At 36.0% G+C, this 22,906-nt stretch overlaps 1 protein-coding gene across 1 annotated transcript; it reads right to left on the bottom strand.

Annotated features, from left to right (window-relative positions):
- Positions 1 to 774: 774 nt before the first annotated feature.
- Positions 775 to 21,309, bottom strand: LOC123704501 (serine/threonine-protein kinase ULK3). Its single transcript, XM_045652881.1, has 13 exons — positions 21,135 to 21,309; positions 19,885 to 20,042; positions 18,137 to 18,221; positions 17,376 to 17,430; positions 16,946 to 17,033; positions 15,208 to 15,323; positions 13,382 to 13,479; positions 12,527 to 12,679; positions 8,463 to 8,620; positions 4,216 to 4,367; positions 3,092 to 3,249; positions 1,070 to 1,144; positions 775 to 852 (listed from the first exon to the last, which is right to left on the bottom strand). The coding sequence occupies exons 1-13, from the start codon at positions 21,219 to 21,221 to the stop codon at positions 775 to 777; spliced, it is 1,461 nt and encodes a 486-aa protein (XP_045508837.1). The 5' UTR covers positions 21,222 to 21,309.
- Between the last annotated feature and the right edge of the window lie 1,597 nt (positions 21,310 to 22,906).

Here is a 22,906-nt window from a genome sequence, read left to right as displayed (position 1 = left end):
ATTCTTTCGTATTTTTCTCAATACATAGAAATTGTTTCATTATGGATAAATAAGGGCAGGAATAAAACAACATGAACAATTTAAAAACATTTATTGAATTATTATAACAAAGGCACGAACTTTTCTTATGACTAAAAAATAACAACTTTTACGCAAAATAACAACATTTCATAGGCAGTCTTTTACTTTAAAATCCATACTAATATAAATAAAAATGACACTCTATATAATTCGCTTTCACAACTAAACTGCTGTACAAATAATGATGAAATTTGACATAAATTTAATACATATATATGATTTTTTTTCACAGATTAACATTAATATTTAGAATTAAGCTAAAATAGAAATTAAGCTCATGTCAACCAGGAACATTGTATCAGCGTATTATCAAAATCGATTTAGTAGTTTCTAAGTGTGTTTGTACACAAACTCTTACGAAATGGCTTGACCAATTTTGATGAAATTTTATATGTATATTCCGATAGGTTGTAATATTTTTTGTGTAAGTGATACATAACAAACATAAATTAATTTGTATATAATAATAGTTTTCTTAAAATTATGACTTGTTTATAATAATATTATGCAAAAATTTCAACGTGTAAAGCTTGTTATAAGAAAAATACACATTCAAGCTTTTTGTGAAATAAAAATGTGAATGTGTGTGTGTGTGTGTTTGTATGTATGTATGTACTATCCGATTCAAATCAGAACTTTATTAATTATTATAATTTTTAAAATCAATGAAAAATACAACTTTATATTATTATGCTAAGATATTTTACAGAAGTCTGTGTTTTCGTCTGTTTTTTCTGTTTTTTCTGTTTGCTTCTTTGTCTGTTCGTCTACCTGTAACAGTGAAACAGAAATAGTTAATACTTAATATGTTTGAAATTATTAAGATGTTTCAAAGTGACTTGAAAACTGCTAATCCGATTTTGATGAAATTAATTATTTTATAGTTTCAAAAAATAAATACTGTTTTGCAGGGAACAATAAATAGTAAATACTAATCATATCAAAATAAACAGAAAACATGAAAACAAAAGCATGTTGTCATACTTACACTATTTTCTCGATCTAAATAAGGCAGTCGTAAAAAACGCGCGAAACCTCGCGGCTTTTCCGTGTGGTTTTTATCCTGAAAAAAAAAACAGAGTACACTATTAATAAAAAATTGCATTTAGATTTTTTTAACCGACTTCAAAAAAAGGAGGAGGTTATCAATTCGGCCGGTATGTTTTTTTTTTTTTTTTATGTATGTACACCGATTACTCCGAGGTTTCTGAACCGATTTACGTGATTCTTTTTTTGTTCGATGCGGGATGGTGTCGAATTGGTCCCATAAAAATTTTATTCGGATAGGCCCAGTAGTTTTTATTTTATGAGCATTTTTGTCTGTAGGTATTTGTGAATTTTGCAAGTGCAAGTTTGAAGTCGGTTGTTTTTAACGCAGTTATTACTTGTTTACTTATACATTTACCACAAAATATTTTTAAAGCTTAAAAGACTATTGACCAATGGACCAATTAATTTCAAAATGAAACAGTAAAAAGAGAAGCACTGCAAAACGAGCGTGTGTGCCAAGGTGTGTGCTGAGCATGACACGTGTTGTCAGAAGTGAGACTTCTTTGACAAAATTCCACAAACTTATCTGACCCGGTGACAGTGTCACTGATGTCGCTTTCTTTTTATGTAAACAAAATATTCCGTATGAAAAGTCTGTGAAAATGTGACATTTCAAAATGGCGGCACGTAGTTCCAGTTTTTGTCACCGGGTCAGATAAGTTTGTGGCACTATACCAAAATTCGCGTCAAGACGTGACGGTATTGCCATGACGCGACCTCGAAATTTTACTCTCAAAACGCGTAGAGAAGTTTCACTTCAAAATAATTTGTGAAGTTCTGAACTTAGATTACAAAATAAAGTACAGATGGAGCATGACAACCGCCCGTCGCCCTTGTCAAAGAAAATACGAAATCAAAAACAAATACGTCGCTGCACCAGTGCTATAGCGCATATAGTGTCATGCAATACGTCAAAAAGGGTTTGTAATTTTAGTAAAAAAATGCCGTCTTGTGATAATAAAACGCTGTAAACTTTGTTCCCGAAAACAAAAAAAAGATAAAACATCGTTTCACAGGTTTTCTGTAGATTATTTGGCTGATTTATTTCTTCAATACGAATAATAATTTTACAGATATGAAGGAATACAAAACTTCAACGTATGTTGCCAGTATTTTGAAAATGAATTTCCCATTTTTATTGGTAAAACGGTAAAATGGTTAAAGGATCTTCAGAGTAATGCTGTTGGATTTTTCGATCGTGAATGTGATTATTTGTATAGTGCACTAAAGGTTCATGATAATTATTAGATTATTTTAATAAGCATAATACATTATTTTGTTACTTTTATAAAGCTTAAAAACGTCATAGTCGTTTTCGCTAGAGATTTAATTTATGTGAACTCCATGATGGATATGATGAAAATAAAATGTCCCGTATTCTCGACTAAAAACTACCGCTATTCGTATTCATATATTATGAAAAATAAAAAATAATATAATTATTATAGTTAATATTGAAACTTTTTTTATGTAATTTATTTAATAAAAAAATGAATACAATTATTTTGTCCATATATAACTTTAGTAGGCAGGTAGGTACTTTATGTAATAAAAGAATTTAAATAAAAATTAAAACTTGACTTCTCATTTATGTATATATAGCCTACGTCACTACCGCCACTAACATAATAATTCAGATCATTGCAATGAAACCTCACAACTCAAAATCGGTCCAACGGTTTATACTGCAGGGCGTGTCAAAGAAATATTATACATACATCCATAAACTCGAAAAACATAACCCTCTTTTTTCCGTAGTCGGGGAAAAATTTGGGAAATTTTTCAATATCTCGCAACATTACACGCACACAGAAGCACCGTGTACGTACAGTGCAGCGGCGAAATGACAGCACACATAGCTTTATTGAAAATGACGATAAATTATTCGGTTTAGTTCGGCAACGCTCCATCTGTCTTTTATTTTGTAATCTAAGGTTCTGAAAAATAAAAAATATATTACCTCTATACATTGCTTGTTCCTATAATTCGACTCGTTGCTAATAGCAACGGGAACACTTTGCATAGCAACAGGTATGTTCTCGTCGGCAACATTTGTTATATTGGCAACACTATTGTGTATTTGTGAGTTACTCTGTTCTTCTCTTATTTCAGTTTGATCTGTTAAACAAATTAATATTTTCAATTAAAAGGGAATTATTTAAGAATTGTGAATTGAATAAAAATAATAATAGTTTAAAAAAACTAAAAAACACGCTTTTTATAGAAAACCGAACTAAAAAATAGAAAATTTTATCAAATTAGTGTATTGTCATCGGTCCTCAATAAATCTACAGTTTGAACGAAATCTGGCCGTTTAAAGTGGGTCAAAATCGCGCCCAAAGAGATCGGTTACAAACATACAAACATACAGGTGAAGCTAATATAAAACGTGTAAAAATCGCTGATTTCAAAATACCGATTGATTGGATGTGCAAATATTAAAATAGAAAACAAATTAATCTAATTAATTAAACAAATACGAACTCAATTTTCATAGTAGTAACGAACATACTACAATTTCATTGAGCTATTACTACGTATAGAGGAGACACCTCGAATAAAATCTGTGCGCAACGCGGGGCGGCTCGTGAGTCATAGATTAAGCGATGTCATTGACTCACCGCCATAGAGGCGAAAAAGTTCCTAAATATTCTGCCTATTACTTATCAATAAAAAACAATCAATGTAACAAAAAATGTATAATTAATTTTATCAGAGTGCCATTAAAATGTATAATTTATATTGATATTAATAAACTTATCAATTAAAACGAATCAAGGTAACAAAAAAAACATTGATACGTAGGAACTTTATTTTCATCGGTGCAGAGAGGCCATTTGACCTATGTTGAGCGGAACATAAGTGATGTAGGCGGTGTCGTCTCCATACGTAGTAATAGTATCTCAATGTACAATTCACACGATAACAACATACACAATTCAATTTCAAAACACTAATTTTTACTTTTAAAAGACAATTTTGCAAAGAAGTGGCAATTTTAAAGTTGCCACAAAGTTGTTATAAAGTTATCTTTCACAAGTTTTAACACGCAATTTTTTTTATTTTTTACAATAAAATACTCACTAAACTCATAGCTATTCCTCGACGCCTCCCCACTACAGCACGTGTTTATCCTAGCCCCGTGCGTTTGGCCCAAAGCCCCAGTTTGGGGGACATTGGGAATGGATTGAGGGGACTTTAGATAACGCTTGATTTCTTCGGCCCGGTCCATATAGCTGTGTAAAATGTATTAAGAGATAAAAAAAAAACACAAAAAATATGAATTTATTTAAATACAAACAAAAAACATAAAACATTCGATTATTTCTAGGAAGTATATAAAGGCTTTTTCATCAGAATTGTTCAGTTCAATTTTTCAAAATGCAGCCGTAAATGTTTAAAAATTATTTTAATAACTCAGGCCCCGGAATCACAGACACAATAGAAAATCTATTGTGTCGTGGTCAGATCGGGCCGCTCGGGGCTCAATGGGTCAAATAAATTATTAATTTCAATTGAACACACAAAAAATAATTTTAACATAGAAAAAGGTGTGTAGTTACAGAACATAATACTAACATGCAGTATTAAGTTAAAGAACTTAAAAAAAAGGTTGAACAAATTTTAACAAAATTCGGGGGTTTTTTGAACTTTTTTCCACTTTCATCAATTATAACACACATGTAAAATTAAAAAGAAGTTACTTAAATACAGGCAACGTAGAACAGTCTACAATTTCGCGATCACAACTTTTCATTTTTAACCGACTTCAAAAAAAGGAGGAGGTTCTCAATTCGACGGTATTTTTTTTTTTTTTGTATATTTGTTACACGATTACTCCGGCAATTATAAACCGATTTGAATAATTCTTTTTTTATTTGGTAGGTCATACGTCAGAGGTGGTCCCATTGTCACCAGGTCAGGATCTGATGATGGGATCCTGGGGAAATCGAGGGAAACCCTCAAATTTTGTAGGCATATACACTGTTTATCAGAAATTATCTTAATCTATGCAGATTTTTGCATCTAATGGTCACCATCTGATGTTGCTGAGCTGATGATGAAGCTGATGATGAATGGTTTAGGAGTATGGGATCTCTGTAACAAAATTATGTAATACCATCGAATTTTAATGTGTTTGAGTCTTAGGGCTTCCGCACACGGGCCACCGGCCACCGGCCACGAAACGCCGCCACCGGCATATTTCCTGCACTTTTCATACATTTTATATGGACTCGCCGCACACGGTTTACGCCTGTGGCGGCCACACGCTACACGCTTCTAGCTTCTCGTGGCGGCGTTTGTAGCCACACGAGCCACGGGCCACAGCCGTGGCCCGTGGCTCGTGTGCGGCGACGGTAATTCATAAGGACTCCGATCCTATTAATTATATTTTGTTTATTCATTTTTTTAACTTATAGTTACATTTTTAAATATTTCTTATATAAAAATAATTATATTTATTATTATAAGTACTATACCGACATATGTCGTTTTATCTCCGTTGCATTTGTGATTTTACCTTGAAGTACCTACATCACGATAGTTATTTGTGTTTTTATTTTTCAGGTTGAATTCAATAACGTCTATTCAACGTGTCATAGATGCTGGCAACGATTAACTAATGATGTTCCAAGGATTGAAGAAGTACATCCCAATGAAGCAGTGCAGCCTAATGCAGCTATACAACCTCAGGAACGAACTTTAGAAGTAGATGATTTTATGAGAGCTCCAAACAGAGCAGATCGTTGTATTTTTAATAACTGTCATAACGAAACACGGTTACGAATTCCTATGTCTATAAAAATACACATGTTATGTGAACATAATTTGTATATACCTGGAGAAGCTAGAGCGTGTCGACAGCACCTTGAAAGCAATAACTGGAATGATTTAATTAACAACTGTCGCACATATCACGATTTTAATGCTGCTCAGTTTACAGATATTTGTAATATTTTTAAAAACGCTGCTTCGCGTGGTACAAGATTCGATTTTGATTCAATGACTGAATTAGACAACGAAGACTTGTTTTTTTGGGTAGGATTTAATTACGAACAATTTAACATTATTTTAAATCAAACACCCTCACTCGCAAATCAAAGTCGTCCCCGGACAGTACTTGGAGTATATTTAACAAAACTTCGCACAGGTGAAAGTAATGAACGATTGGCATCATTGTTTGGTATGTCTCGTCGAACTCTAGAAAGAAAATTGAAAATCGCTAGAGAATGTATAGAGGCAGAATTTACCCCTTTACATCTAGGGTTTGACCATATCACAAGGAATAATATCTTAGAGAGGAATTTGTTGATACCAAAACACATATTCGGTAACAGTGAAAACAGCAAAGCAATAGTTATTTGCGATGGTACTTATATTTATATAGAAAAAAGTTCTAATTTTTTGTTTCAAAGATTGTCTTACAGCTTGCATAAGTATGAGAATTTACTAAAACCCTTTATGATTGTCAGCACTGATGGCTACATTTTGGATGTCCTAGGTCCGTATGCCGCCACTACATCTGATGCAACAATCATGCAAGACATTATGCGTGATGAAAATAGTGCTTGGCATTGGATTTTTCAACAAAACGACGTTATTTTGGTTGATCGGGGTTTTAGGGATAGCTTAGCTAGTATTGAAGAGTGGGGTTATGAGGTACACATACCACCCACAAAAGACAGAAACGAAACCCAATTAACAACGGACCAAGCCAATAAATCGCGAACGATTACCATTAGCCGCTGGGTAGTGGAAGCCATGAATGGCAAAATAAAACAGTGTTTTAGACTGCTGCGACAAACATATATTAATAGAGCTCTTCCCCACATGTTTGTAGATTTCAAAATTGGTGCTAGCCTTTTAAATGCTTTTCGCCCAGTTTTTGAAAACCATCGACTAGCTTCAGATATAATAAACATTATTGATGAAAAAATAAACAACCCGAATCGTTTATTCGATTACGTCGAACTTAAAAATCTGAATCGACAACGTCGAGACTTTGTAAGAATGGAAGCAAATCTACCATTCCTAAATGATTTTCCACGTTTAACAGAGGAATGTATAGTGCTTCACGCTTTGGGAACTTATCATATAAAACTGGCAAAATCGTATGTCGCAGAACATTTCCGCGATGGTGTTTATTTAATTGAATTATATAGAGAGGAGTCATTAGATGATTTAAACAGATGTAATATTCTGCAAACTAATGTGTGGTTGCTTCGAATTAAAATACAGTCGCGGCATGTCAGATCGCGCACATATAACACTTACATTTTGATCGATAGAGACCAAATCGGTAGAAATGCGATAGTTGAGCATTACTGTACTTGCTTAACAGGCAGAAGAACAGTAGGAAGTTGTGCCCACATAGTTTCAGTTTTGTGGTTTTTGGGGTTAGGACGGCACGAGCCTTTCATTGCACCCGCAGAACATTTATTAGATGTTATAGTTGATGATAACCATTGATATTTAAATAAAAGGTATCAATATTTATTATTTTATTACAAATATGTGTGTTTTATTTAACCAATCTTTGGGACTTTTTTGCAGTGATACCCGGTCGATATTGGGGTTAACAAGTATTTAGGGGGTATTTAGAAGTACAATAAAGTAAATTACAACACATTTTATTTCTGTTGGTTTTACGCCCAGCTCTCATACAAAAATGCCCATGATCCTTTAAACTGAAAAGTAGAAAATAATATTAAATAATAATAATGATATTAATTTTTTATATTAATTACTTTAAACTTTCAACGAAAAGGTTTCCTAAGTTATTTTTGAAGTCGGTGCCAACCAAAACAAAAATATCCTTAATAAAAAAATAATAACCTAATAATTAATTACACTATTTATTATATTAATTACCTTAACTTTTACTAGAGAACAGAAAATCGCACGTAAGCTTACTTATAAATTGCAAAGAAGCGCATCAAAATTTTTATGCACAACCGTCAACGATGTCTGCCCTCGCGCGCAGCCGCGTCGTGCCGCCGTACATTCCATTTGTTGCTGCCTTTGCATCAATTAAACTGTTCTTGGGCGGCACCGACTTCAAAAATAACTTAGGAAACCTTTTCGTTGAAAGTTTAAAGTAATTAATATAAAAAATTAATATCATTATTATTATTTAATATTATTTTCTACTTTTCAGTTTAAATTTGTACATATAGTATAGGTATAGTCTTGAAGTCGGTTTTTGTTTTTTTTCTAAAAATTAACTTTTTTTAAACATTTTTTGGTATTTTTTTTGTGTTTTTCATATTTTTATGTATTTTTTCAACCTCTAAACAGTTTTTTAACCCTTCTAACCCACAAATACTCACCTAGCCAGTTTAGCACTGAGCGCAGTTCGTCGCAAAGCATCTGGCTCACATCTCGCGGCCGGCACTAAGTATCTCAAGGCTTCACTGTACAGAGTTAGTGCGGTCGGCAGAGCGCCCGTACATTCCGCGTCTATCGCACGCTTTATGAGCCCCACTGCCTGAATATATGCATATTTACTAATATTATAAAGATGAAGAGATTTTTTTTCTATTTTTAATGAGAATAGGGAAGCGCTTGACCACAATCTCGCCTGATGGTTTGTTTGTTTGAACCATTGAGATATACATATGGAGACGACACCGCCTACATCACTTATGTTCCGCTCACCATAAGCCATATGGCTTAACTGCACGCTCATTTTTTATTTGTTTTAAAGTGAAACTCATCAAATATGCCTTCGTGTGTGTTACGATATTGCACAAATAATACGGAAAAGTGCAAAGGAATAACTTTCATCGGTAAGTACCTAACTAGATTTTTTTTTTTTTTTTTTTTTTTTTTATTGCAACCCCGGCAATGGAGCAGGCGACCCACTTGATGGTAGGTGATGGTCGCCGCCCATGACAGTTCACAACATTAGGGAACGTATTGCCGGTTTTTAGGTGGAAGAAGGCTTTTGAGGTGGGTGTAGGCTTTTTTCTTGAAGGTTCCCATGTCATATTGGTTGGGGAACACGGAAGGTGGTAGTTTGTTCCACAAGAGTGTGGTTCTAGGCAAGAAATGCCGTGCAAAACGCACAGTTGTCGAACGCCATGCATCGAGATGGTGACGATGATATTTTTGTTTGTGCCGAGCAGTGCGGTGATGGAATTCTGCAGGTGGTATCAATGCAAACAGTTCCTCAGAACACTCGCCGTTGTAAATGCGATAAAACACACATAGAGACGCAACATCACGCCTCAAAGCCAATGGATCGAGCCGATCGGTGAGCTCAGGAAGGTCGACAATGCGGCAGGCACGACGCTGAAGGCGGTCAAATGGAAGTAATTGATACTCGGGTGCTCCAGCCCACAAGTGAGAACAGTACTCCCTGTGTGGCCGAACTTGTGCCTTGTAAAGTAGTAGGCGATGAGCTGGCGTGAAGTACTGTCTCGCTCTTGCGAGCACCCCGAGTTTCTTTGAGGCTAATTTAGCCTTGTCTTCCAAATGACCGCGAAATTGTACGTCACTCGCAATGTCGACACCGAGAATTCCGATGCTAGGCATTGCTTTGAGCGGAGTATTCTGGAACTTAGGGGACACTGCAAAAGGCTTCTTCTTAGCTGAAAATGCGCAAACTTGTGTCTTTGAGGGGTTAAACTGCACAAGATTGTTTTGGCCCCATATTGAGACTTCTTCAAGGGATTTCTCAATTTTAGACACAAGTTTTTTTCGATGCTCATCCACTTGCTCCTGAGAGAGATTTGCAAGACCGGTATATGCGGCGTCGCCCGTGCTATCGTCGGCATAACAATGTATGTCACGTATTTGTAACATATCATTGTTATGTAAAAGGAATAGCGTAGGCGACAGCACGCAGCCCTGTGGAACACCAGCATTCACAGGCAGGGGCTCTGAGCATGATCCGTCGACAACGACCTTAATGCTTCGTGCCTTGAGAAAGCTGGCGATCCATGTGCAAAGTCTCTCAGGGAGTCCGTATGAAGGCAATTTGGAGAGGAGCCCCTTGTGCCACACCCGGTCGAAAGCTTTGGCCACGTCTAAACTAACTGCCATGGCTTCCCCCTTACTCTCAATAGCAGATGCCCATCGATGGGTCAGATAAACCAGAAGATCACCAGCCGAACGACTGTGACGGAAACCGTACTGGTGGTCACTTAACAACTGGTGATCCTCTAGATACTGTAACACCTGGGAATTTATGATGGATTCCATCACTTTTGAGAGCAAGGAGGTAACCGCGATCGGCCTATAGTTTTTTGGGTCTGAGCGCGTACCTTTCTTGGGTATAGGGTGTACCAGGGCGGTTTTCCAAGTGCTTGGGACTATAGTGGAGTTGTAAGAGCATCGAAACAAACGCGTAAGAACTGGAGCCAATTCTGGAGCACAGGTTTTCAGAACTATTGCAGGGATTCCGTCTGGCCCATTCGTCTTATGAATGTCAAGTGATAGAAGGACTCTACGCACAGCACGTTGCGTGAATTTCACGTCAGCCATCTTGCTGCTGCAGTATGGGATGGTAGGTGGTGCTTTTCCTTCATCATCCAAAGTCGAATTCGACGCAAAAAGTGTGGCCAACGTATCGGCTTTCTCGTTTGCAGTGTGGGCCAGGGTGTCGTCATCCCTACGTAAAGATGGGAAGGATGATTTGCAAAAGTTCCCCTGGATAGCTTTGGCAAGGGACCAAAAGGCACGTGTACCTGAAGGGTAGCGTGCTAATCTCTCGCCAATTCTCTTGATGAACTCTGCCTTGGCCTTTTGAATGCTCTTCTTGTATTGTCGGGAGGCAGCATTAAACCTTTTTTTTAGATCCTTTGCGTTAGGGTCCTTTTTTGCTATGGCTTCTGCCCAGGCCTGAAAACATTCCTGTTTAAAACGGGATGCCGTTTTACAGGGCTTCCCAAACCAGGGCTGAGACCTGCCGCCAACGGGTACCACAGAGTAAGGAATATAGAGTTCCATACCCTGTGTGACCACATCAGCGACAGAGTCAGCGCAAGCGTCAGCATCCTCGGACACAAAGCAAATTTGACACCATGGGTAGGACGCAAAGAAGGTACGCATGCCGTCCCAATCTGCAGATCTATAATGCCAGACACGATGGAAACTTGCTGGTCTTGACCGAGATTTGCGTACGACAGGCACGGAACACCGCACCAGGCAGTGATCGGAAGACCCAAGTGGAGCTTCAACTGAGACATGGTAGTCGTCTGGATGAGAGGTGAGTAAAAGGTCTAAAAGAGATGGTGTTTGGTCCTCCACGTCGGGAATCCTCGTGGGTACAGATACGAGCTGAGATAGGCCGTAGGACAACACAAAGTCATGGAAAGTTCTACCCGCATGATCTGTGGTTCTTGATCTTAACCAATCGGAATGGTGGGCATTGAAATCGCCGAGAACCACAATTTCGGCGGAGGGAATCTTCTGCAGTATATCATCGATCGTATCTTGCATGTGCTCGGTGAGGCGGTCGGTTTCGGCATTTCCGCTATGACTCCTGTAAAGGCATGCGTAAATACGGGGGTGATCACCGCAGTCTACGCGAAGCCATAGTATAGACAGGTTGTCTCCAAGAATGCCAAGGCGACGGCAACAGATATCCTCTCGAGCGTAGACGCAAACTCCGGCACGCGGTAAAAATAAATGTTCCAGCGTGTAGCCCGGGAAGTTTAAGTAAGAAGTATCAGCAGGAGAGGAGATCTGCGTTTCCGTCAAAAAGAGTAAAGCCGGCTTAGCCGTCTCGAGATGTTGATGAACGGCATTTAGATTTGAATGAAGTCCCCTAATGTTGCAAAAGTCCACAGTTAGTAATGTGGAAGGGGTCGCCGATAAAGGCTTACCTTTTATGCCTGTGGCTGTATTGAAAAGCGGAATTTTGCCCCCCCCAGAGTACGCGGGGCAGCCTGAGCGAAGACACTCAGAGAGGGATTCTCCAGCATCGGTGATGCTAGTACCCTCCTGGGGTAGTTCTATATTTAATCCCGCTGCCATTTTGTTTGTTTGAAGGGGGTAGGGATGGGGTGAAATTATTGGGATGGGAGGGATAAAGAAGGGAATGTTGAGGGAAGAAAGGAGAGGAGTGGGAAGGATAGGGAGAGGGATAAGGAAGGGATACGGGCCTCCGGCCCCCCCACTCACCGTACGAAACACAGTAGTAGCTACTATTTCACGCCGGTTTTCTGTGGGGGTGTGGTATCTTCCCCGGTGCGAGCTGGCCCAATTCCTGCCGAAGCGTGCTCGACTACCACTTATAAAATAATAATTTTTTAAACTTACTGATAATAATTTTTGATAATAATTTTTTAAACTTACTTAGAGCAAAAAAATGGCGCACAGATTTTGTTCGTGGTGTCTCCTCCATACGTAGTAATATTATCTCAATGACTAATAAGGATAATATTACCTTTACATAATTCTCCTTCGAAGGCATATGCTCCAAATCCAAGTATTCATGATTGAAGAAATCCTCGTATGTTATACGTTTGTCCGGGTCGTGTTGTAACAAACGCGTGAGGAGGTCTATACAGCCGGGGGATATTGACGAGTTTGCGGGTATCTGGACATTTTGGGTCATCATCATCATCATCATCATATCATCATCATATTGGTATACTGCGCGATATTGGACTTGTAGTTTTGCATACACTGATCACGTAAAAAATACTTAAACAACAAAATTACATCAAAAAATTTTGTTAAATTTTTCCTGAAAATCCATGTTTTCTTCTCTAACTTCGCGCAGCCGGCATATACCGCTTCTCTAATGTGAGCATTTTGTCTATGAAAACATAATCTTAAACGATAGCTCACGTGCTGGTGGCAAAGTTGGGCGGGTTGCTTGTTATGGGTGTACACATAGAGTTTTAAGAATTCATTTATTTGTCAAAAATGCGTCTGGAATTTTATAAATATTTTTTACGTACTCAGCGTATGCAAAACTATAACCTCCTTGGGGCTTAGTATACCAACAGTGGGACACCCTGTATATAAAATCTATGTGATGAAGTTATAATATAACCGATAGCTTATCTTGCTATAAGTACATACAATGGACACATATAAATTTTCAGTTTTATATTAGCATAGATTAGGAAAAAAAAACTTTTTTGTTCGTAATGAACTCGTAACGAACAAAAAAGTTTTTTTTTGTCATTTCTGAAAAACTACTGGATCGGTTTAAAAATTATTTACAGTTAAAACTATAAGAAAGCTTTAATTTTAATTACAAAGGGATTTTTTTTGCAAAATAAATACTCACTTCTATAGGCGCTTTCCTCTGTATCTTATCTACTAGTTCTTTGAACGTGTTCGACGAGTACGGAGCTTTGCCGAACAGACATTCATACATTATCACACCTGCAAGAGATTATACTTATAATTTTTATTTGTATTTTAATGAAGTGAAACTTCTTTGGGCGCGTTGAGAGTACAATTTCAAGGTCGCGCCATGGCAATACCGTCACGTCATGGAGTAAGGCGAAGATTTTGGATCTTGCCAAAGAAGTTTCACTTCGGACACGTGTGCTCTACATACACGCTCTTTTTTATTTATCTGCCATTGGACATTTCTGTTACACGTCTAAATATGGGCTATCTAACACCGAAAGATCGTTGAAATCGGCCCAGTAGTTCCTGAGATGAGCGCGTTAAAACAAACAAACTATTTAGCTTTGTAATATTAGTATAGATTTAAGGGTCAGCACAAATGGGCAACTACAGCCAAAAGTTGCCAGCGTTTTTTTCAGATATTTTCTCTCGGAAGATGCTCTAGCGAGTGGTCGCCACCGCATTTTTTTCATATACAAAATATAATATATTTTTCTATTCTTTATAAATTTAGATTTATAAATCATTTGAATGCCATAAAACCAAAAATATCAATTTCAACAAAAAAGGTCGTGTTCCATCGTTACAATATTGTATTCACTGAAAAGTGTTTCATATTGGTTGAGATGGTTGTCCCTTCAGACACATAAAACTGAAAGAATAGAATAAATTCGATTGCTCAGGCGGGTCACGAGTGGCTGAGTTGGTCAGGCATCCGCCCCGGAATGGCGCGAAAGGATGCGGGTTCGAGTCCCGCTGAGCGATCGAATTTTTTCTATTCTTTATAAATTTATACAAAACTAGGTTTCTGTCCGCGGCTTCGCCCGCGCAGTCAAAGAAAAACCATCATAGTTCCCGTTCCCGTGGGATTTCCAGGATTGCGTCATTTTCCCGGGATAAAAAGTAGCCTATGTCCTTTCTCGGCTGTCAAAATATCTCGATACCAAATTTCACGAAAATTGGTTCAGTAGTTTAGGCGTGATTGAGTAACAGACAGACAGAGTTACTTTCGCATTTATAATATTAGTATATGGATTATCGTGGGCATAAAATGGGATACTTTTTATCCTGAAAAAATTGGTCTGTAAAGTCGGTACGATAGTTGAATGTGACAATGTCTTAAGGCCGATTGTGCTTCTTTGTCGCTCGTCCCGGGCTCTCGCTCGCACTTCAACACTTACATGGAACGCCTCAGAGCGAGGTAACGCCGCATGAGTCATGTTTTTTCGTGCGTGCAGCCGGCTCTATCGAAGACGTTGTCACGTCAAAAATACGTAGAAAAAAAAATTAATCTTTTTCCTTGCGGACGGAGTCGCGAGCGGAAAGCTAGGAAATAAGAGCCAGCGCGCACGAGCAACTTTGTCTCCGCAACTTTTTTGTCTCCGCAACTATTTTGTCTCTCCCACCCATGGGCTAGTATGAAAGTGCGCGCACGTAGCGACGCAACTCCCCATACAAATTGATGGGAGAGACAAAATAGTTGCGGAGATAAAGTTACTCGTGCGCGCTGGCTCTTATACTAGCCATGGGTGGGAGAGACAAAATAGTTGCGGAGACAAAATAGTTGCGGAGACAAAATAGTTGCGGAGACAAAATAGTTGCGGAGACAAAATAGTTGCGGAGACAAAATAGTTGCGGAGACAAAATAGTTGCGGAGACAAAATAGTTGCGGAGACAAAATAGTTGCGGAGACAAAATAGTTGCGGAGACAAAGTTGGTCGTGCGCGCCGGCCCTAACAACAACAACAGTAGTCTCACCGACACTCCACAAGTCCACACGCGCGTCGTACTCCCCGGCCACCATCTCGGGCGCCATGTACAGCGGCGACCCGCGCACCGAGCGCATCGGCTCTGAGCTCATGTACTGCGCGAAACTAAAGAGTTCAGTAGTACTAAATTTAAGAATTATGTAAAAAACGTCTTAGTTCAGAGAGCCTATTACAGCATTAAGGAATATATGGAAGATAAAAACCCATGCAGGGTTGTCGCGTGAGAACCGCAGGACAGTTCTTTGGCATATTATGATAATATATACGTACGGTTACTTACATATTTTGTAAAATTAAATTGTAATACTGAAATGATTTAAAAGAGCAACTATTAGTTATTATTAAGGAGTTTCTTGCCGATTCTTCTCCATAGATACTGCTTTCCGAATCGGTGGTAAATGTTAAAAATATGTATTGACGTTTCAAAAGTGCTTCTCGAAGAAGTCTAATTGAATAAATAAATGTTTGAGTTTGAGTTAAACTACAATGTCCATTGTTCACGCAGTATATATACAGGGTTAGTTTTCAATAACCAGCCAAAATTTAAAATTAAGATCTAGATATTAAACCAAAGGTACATTTGAAATATTATTGTCGAATAAAAAAGAAAAAAAAATAATAGCATTCATTTGAAAATGTCTTAAAAATTTCCTAAATCGTAAACACCGCCAGAGTCAATGCACTTGTGTGCGTGCGCGCATCGCCAAATTTATGTGTGTGCTAACTTCTACCTATCTAGGTTGTTGAACTGAATTGTGCTTTTGTAATGTCCACACGTTCGCTATTTATTGGTGGACAGGAATGAAATCTAATTGAAAAAAAAAAAACGTTTTTTTTTCATTAGATCGAAAATGTTATCGATTCTGAACCATTTTTGAAAATTTAGCCGGTCATTGAAAACTAACCCTGTATGTTTTAAATAACCACGTTAAAAACAACAGTCTTCAAAAACGGAAAAGTTAAAATAAAAAAGAATTGATATTATTAATTACTGCATATTAATTGTGCTATTTACTAAATAGGTTTGATGTCGGATACGGCTTAGTATTAAGTGCTTAGTGCTATATAGTTTTTTTGGTTTCTAAAAGGCCGGCAACACACTCACAATGTCCCTGACATTGTGGGTGCTTATGGGCGACGCTGAACGCTTAGCATAGTAGCGCGTCTGCTCTGTTGGCTTCTCAATAGTTTTATCAACAAGTGATAACTGCGTTAAAAACAACCGACTTCAAACTTGCACTTGCAACATTTACAAATACAGACAAAAATGCTCATAAAATAAAAACTACTGGGCCTATCCGAATAAAATTTTTATGGGACACATGTCGAATGACACCATCCCGCATCGAACAAAAAAAGAATCACGTAAATCGGTTCAGAAACCTCGGAGTAATCGGTGTACATACATAAAAAAAGCATACCGGCCGAATTGATAACCTTCAGTCCTTTTTTTGAAGTCGGTTAAAAATAGTAAAATACCACTAAGTGCATGGAAGATTAAAAAAAAAATAAAAATAAAAAAATCACACACAAAAAAAAAACCAAATGCCAAGCAGATTAAACAAAAAAAATTTCATTTAGAGCCATGCCATCAGAAAGTGTGGAAAAAGTGATTTTTTTTCAATTTTCAAAAATATTGAATGTCTCGACAACCGAGCGACTTTTAAAAACACAGAATTAATTAGTAATTTTAAATATATAATTATTTTAAAAAATTAAAATCTCACCCAAAATCGCCCACTTTCAGCAAGTACTTGCCATCAGAGTCTTTGTGTAGAAGAAGATTGTGCGGTTTCAGATCCATGTGTACTACGCCTAGGAATAAATTAGGAAAAACTTGTCAAAATTGTTTAGGAAATAAACTTTTTTTAACGGATTTTAAACGCGATTTATTCATGTAAAGATCGTTAAAGTCTTTAATTTCTAAATCTATTCTAATATTGAGATTTTTTTCTTGATATGAAACTTCTTTAGGCGCGCTGAGAGTATTTCAATATCGCGTCATGGAAATACCGTCACGTCATGGAGTAAGGCGACGATTTTGGTATCTTTAAATCATGCCAAAGAAGTTTCACTTCTGGCACGTGTGTTCGGCACACACGCTCGGTTTAATTAATGCGAGTAAGTACTAAGTACTAATTACTACAGGTAACTTACCTTTCTCTCGTAAGAACTTCAATGCTGAAGCGAGTTGCTGTAGAAAATATAATACCTGTAATTAAACATAAAATATATCACTACATACTTACATAGTATAAAACAAAGTCGCTCTCTCTGTCCCTATGTCCCTTTGTATGCTTAAATATTTAAAACTACGCAACGGATTTTGATGCGGTTTTTTTAATAGATAGAGTGATTCAAGAGGAAGGTTTTAGTATATAATTTATTAGGTTTTAGACAAAGCGGGCGAAGCCGCGGGTGGTAAGCTTCAACAAAATATATATATTAATTGGCACTAGCTTTGCGCCCGCGGCTTCGTACGCGTAGTTCTAGTAAAACCCGCATAGTTCCCGTTCCCGTGGGATTTCCGGGATAAAACCTATCCTATGTGTTAATCCAAGTTACCCTCTATATGTGTGCTAAATTTCATTGTAATCGGTTCAGTAGTATTTGCATGAAAGAGTGACAAACATACATACATACATCCATTGCATCCATCCAGATAGGTTTTATCCCGAAAATCCCACGGGAACGGGAACTATGCGGGTTTTTAATGACTACGCGGGCGAAGCCGCGGGCGGAAATCTAGTCATTAGTATAATTCGTTGGTATAATAAAAAAAAAAAAAACACTAAAGCACAATTAATATTTTTTTCCTAATAATTCATTCTTATTAATTCCTATTTTCAAATAGTTCTATTGAAAAATTCATAGAATTTAAATTCTTATATTTTTGTAGAAAACAGTAATCAACTTACCTTAGTTTCCGGAACTCGTCCGTACCTATGTATGTATTTCGAGAGATCACCGCCACAACAGTATTCCATAATTATGTAAATGTTACTGAAATATAAAAAAAAATGGAAATTAAAAACTTTTTAACATATTATATCCGCCCCGGCTTCGCCCGTGGTACATATTTACGTTTTCTCTACATAAAAACCATCCTCGTACTTCAGGGATTATAATAAAAAAAGAATTATGGAAATCGGTTCAGCCGTTCACACGTGATGGCGTGACAACGCGAAACGGGTTTCATCTTAATATATATAAATCTCGTGTCACAATGTTTGTCCTCAATGGACTCCTAAATCACTAAACCGATTTTAATAAAATTCGCACACCATGTGCAGTTCGATCCAACTTGAGAGATAGGATAGTTTAAACACGTAGGTACCACGGGCGAAGCCGGGGCGGACCACTAGTTTTTTATATATATATATTTATAATAATAATAGACTACATAATAATAGACTAGCCTTTCGCCCGCGGCTTCGCCCGCTTTGTAGATAACTTAAAAAACTATATACAGTGCTAAAACCTTTCTCAAGAACCACTCTTTCTATTAAAAAAACTTCATCAAAAACCCTTGCGTAGTTTTAAAGAAGCGTACAGATAAACCATGATTTTGTTTATATTATGTAGGGACTAACTGTTACAAGCTATGCTCCCATAGGCAAGGAAAATGGAATTGAAGTTGTTTCACAGTGCTAAAAATTCATTGCACATTTTCAAAAAATCATATTAATTTTGCAACATGCCACAAAAATTATTAAAATTGTTCTCTTGACACATGAAATAATAATCTACTTTTATTTATTTATTTATTTATTTACTCTTTATTGTACAACATATTAAAATGAAAGTACATAAAAAAACAACCATTTAAGATGTACAAATGGCGGCCTTATGGCTCAAAGCCATCTTGCATTTTTTTCTATGCTTTTAATTTGACCACCTCAAGGTAAAGCTTTTAATTTCTTATTTTATTTACTGATTTACTCGTGAAAATGCTACACATTTACATAATATTTTGTTTCATTGTAATAGTTTAAGTTGTGAAGGCAAATAAATTAACTTTTTATTTTTATTTTTTTATTTTTATATTATATCACTACATAGTATAAAACAAAGTCGCTTTCTCTGTCCCTATGTCCCTTTGTATGCTTAAATCTTTAAAACTACGCATCGGATTTTGATGCGGTTTTTTTAATAGATAGAGTGATTTAAGAGAAAGGTTTCAGTATATTATTTATTAGGTTTTAGACAAAGCGGGCGAAGCCGCGGGCGGTAAGCTAGCTAAATAACAATCCACTTTTTATTTTGCTAAATAGAATTAGACTTCCACAGCAAAAGCTATTTTTTTATTGGGAATAGGGAAGCGCTTGACCACAATCTCGCCTGATGTTAAGCTGAGATGAGACCTAAGATGGTACGCGCATCCCTAGAAGGTACCTGTTCACTCTACACTTGAAAAAAAAATGTGTGTACTAGTGTACACACGTAAGAAGTGAAACTTCTTTATGACCTTATTTTTCAAAAAATAATTTACTATATGCAACTTTACAGACATACGTCGAATCACGCGTGGTAGGGATAAGAAAAAGATGGCGCGTAACGAAAAAATGTTACACTAAATTTTTTTCCAACCCCGATAAAGAAGTTTCACTTCAAAAAGAAAAATTAAAAGCTAAATCATTATTTAAAATAGTATTTTTTCCCTCACCGATCATCCCAAGTGAACTCCCTCATGTGTACAATATGTGGGTGCGTGAGGGTCTTCATCAGCCGTATCTCGGAGACCAGGTTGTCCACCGCGGCCCCCGAGTGCTTCACTAGTGACTTGTCTATACATTTCACTGCTACTGTTGTACGCGCTCCTATCTACAATTGATTAGAGAAATAAATAATAACAGTAAGGCTATGTATTTTGATTTAACCCATTGAGCCCCAATCGGCCCGATCGATGACACAATAGATTTTCTATTGTGTCTGTGATTCCGGGGCCTGAGTTATTAATAGAGAGGAATTATTCCAATAAGAATGTGTATAGTATTACATTTTAAACACATAATAAATGATAACAAGTAAAAAATTTAGTATTATATTACACTAGCTGTGCTCTGCGGTTTTACCTGCAGTGCTCCGCTTCTGTTGGTCTTAGCGTGATGATATATAGCCTATAGCCTTCCTCGATAAATGGGCTATCTAACACCGAAAGAATTTTTCAAATTGGGCCAGTAGTTCCTGAGATTAACACATTCAAACAAACAAACTCTTCAGCTTTATAATATTAGTATAGATATGTATAGTATGCACATAATAAATGATAATAAGTAATAAATTTAGTTTTATATTATATTTTAACACGCTTTTATTAGTATCACCTGTATGTTTGTATGTTATCAACTCCGTTAGACTCGATTTTGTCCCACTATAAAAGATTTAAATCAAAATTTTATAGACTTATCAAGGATTGCCAAAACATTAATTTCATGATGACAGGGTGTTGTAAGTATTTTTAAATGTTTAAGTAAATTATTTTATTACACTTTATGGATAACATTTTCTTCTAATAGTTCGAATAGTTACTGCAAGGTGCTGAGTCAGTTTTTTTATCAAATACTAGGAAATTGATTCATATAATATTCTAAATTTAATAATGTTGTAAAGAAATAATAATAAGTTATAATATATTACATGCTTCTTTTGCGAATGTGATAACATATTCTAAAATCAACTTAGTTAAGCTTGAATTCATAATATGAAGAGACAAAAACAATTTCTATTTTATTTGACCATACATTTTAAAATGCTTATGTCAGTACTATAGTTATAAAAATTAGTAACTCTACTAAACGCTTAACAAACATCATGAAGTATATTGTATGTAATTAAATAAAATTTAAACTTATCTCACTTTGGGCAAATACGATTATCAACAAAGAGCAAACAACATATTTTGAATTAAAATACCTTTGTATACGCCTTATATACAGTTGAATAACTCCCAGACCCAAGTTTCTCAGTAAACACATATCCTTCCACTTTAGGAAAGGACATTTTTACACTCAGTACCAGAAAAATTAATTAAATTTTCAAGTTCATCATGAAAATTATTCGAAACTTCGAAATTCAATTGTATACAGTGTCAAAATGAATGTCAATAGTCGAGTAGTGACATTGACATATAAAATTGCCATTTCACAAATTTCGTATAAAAATTTGGAAATTTAAACTAGTTGAAACCAAGTTGAAACTGAATGGAATAATGTTTTATTTTTTTCATCGTAAAATTGCCGCGGCAAATTGTAAAAAATCCCACTTTTTGGAATTAAATTGGAATTAAATGCCGAAATCTCGGCGAAACTATATGTACCTACCTAATTTGCCTGCGACTATTGTTGTTGCAATTATTGTTTTTAAAAATGTAAATGGGGAATGATTCCGCTTATTATAATATAATAAAGCCTTCATCGTGGAACTTTATAACACTTGCTATTTTGTACTTTTCATGAAAGCTATTTTTAAAGAAAATGAATGCTTAAAATAATTTAATTTATATCTTGGATATTCACATCATTCGCATGAACACTGAAATAAAAAAATTAAATTCTGTTAGAATGGGAGCCAAACTGTGTGCAGCTGCTGGCTTTTTATTACTTTCTTGAAAATTTAAATTGAAGAGGCTAAATACTAGAGGTAAACTAAAGATCTATAATAATTATAACATTATTAATTTGAATACAACCGAGGGCGCAGTTACAAAATTTTTGAATAAAACAAGTATTTATTTGTCTTAATTCGAAAAAACAAACAAAATGAAGCATTTCACTCAAAATAATGGTCAAAATACTCTTTCATATATTTTTTGTCTAGATTTTCATATATTTTTATATCTCGTTAAAGCTTATAAAAACCGCTGTTTTTGCAAGCTCACAACATAAAACGTTAATTTGATCACACAGCCGAGTTCATATTAAATATTAAGCAGTTTTTACAACCGTAAATAATAGTTACAGAGGCTGGCAGCCGCCCAAGCGAGGGACATGTCGTAAATTTGCCGCGCGTTTGTTTCAGGCGTTGCAGTAATCGGTTAAGTAATTGAGCAGCTGTTATTTTTTGTGATACAAAGAATTAAATTCTATAATATAAATAAAGTTTTGTAAATTAGAAAGAGTTAAGCTTTTATTTTAATTAACCCGTCTTCTAGTGTCTTTGCCATTCTTCAAGGAAAGGTTTGCCAAATTATATATGAAATTCTAAATGTATGGATTATAATTTTTGTAGGTGTCCCTGCTTTCAGTATTGTTTCAAACAGCCCAATAACTGTAAGAGTAATTGTATCAATCTTCAGTGATAGGTATGTCGGTCAGGATTGCAAATGCAAATATAGAAATCTTGATAATTCATTCATTTAAGTTGACTGCTTGCAAAGGTGTTTTTACTTGTTTTTACTACTACCTGGTTTGACAGGCTGTTTCTACAGAGAAGAGCGGGCAAAATAAATTTATGTAATAGAACCAAACACCGAATTATGTTTAATTTATGTCGCTAAGTTACCTCGGAGGTTAAGGTATTGGTGAAGATAAGTCGCGGATGTAAAACATCGTTGCACAAATGATTTCATTGTTTTAAATTTTACGAGAATGCACTACTTAATTGCATTTATTTTTCGTTCTATAAAAATTAAAAAAAAGTTTTAACTACGAGTCTAAGTTATTTTAAGAAAAGTGCTTAGTTCAAAA

This window comes from Colias croceus, chromosome 30 (genome assembly GCF_905220415.1).
Source record: "Colias croceus chromosome 30, ilColCroc2.1".
In the NCBI taxonomy this organism is placed as follows: domain Eukaryota; kingdom Metazoa; phylum Arthropoda; class Insecta; order Lepidoptera; family Pieridae; genus Colias; species Colias croceus.
This window is presented reverse-complemented; position numbering and strand designations above follow the sequence as displayed.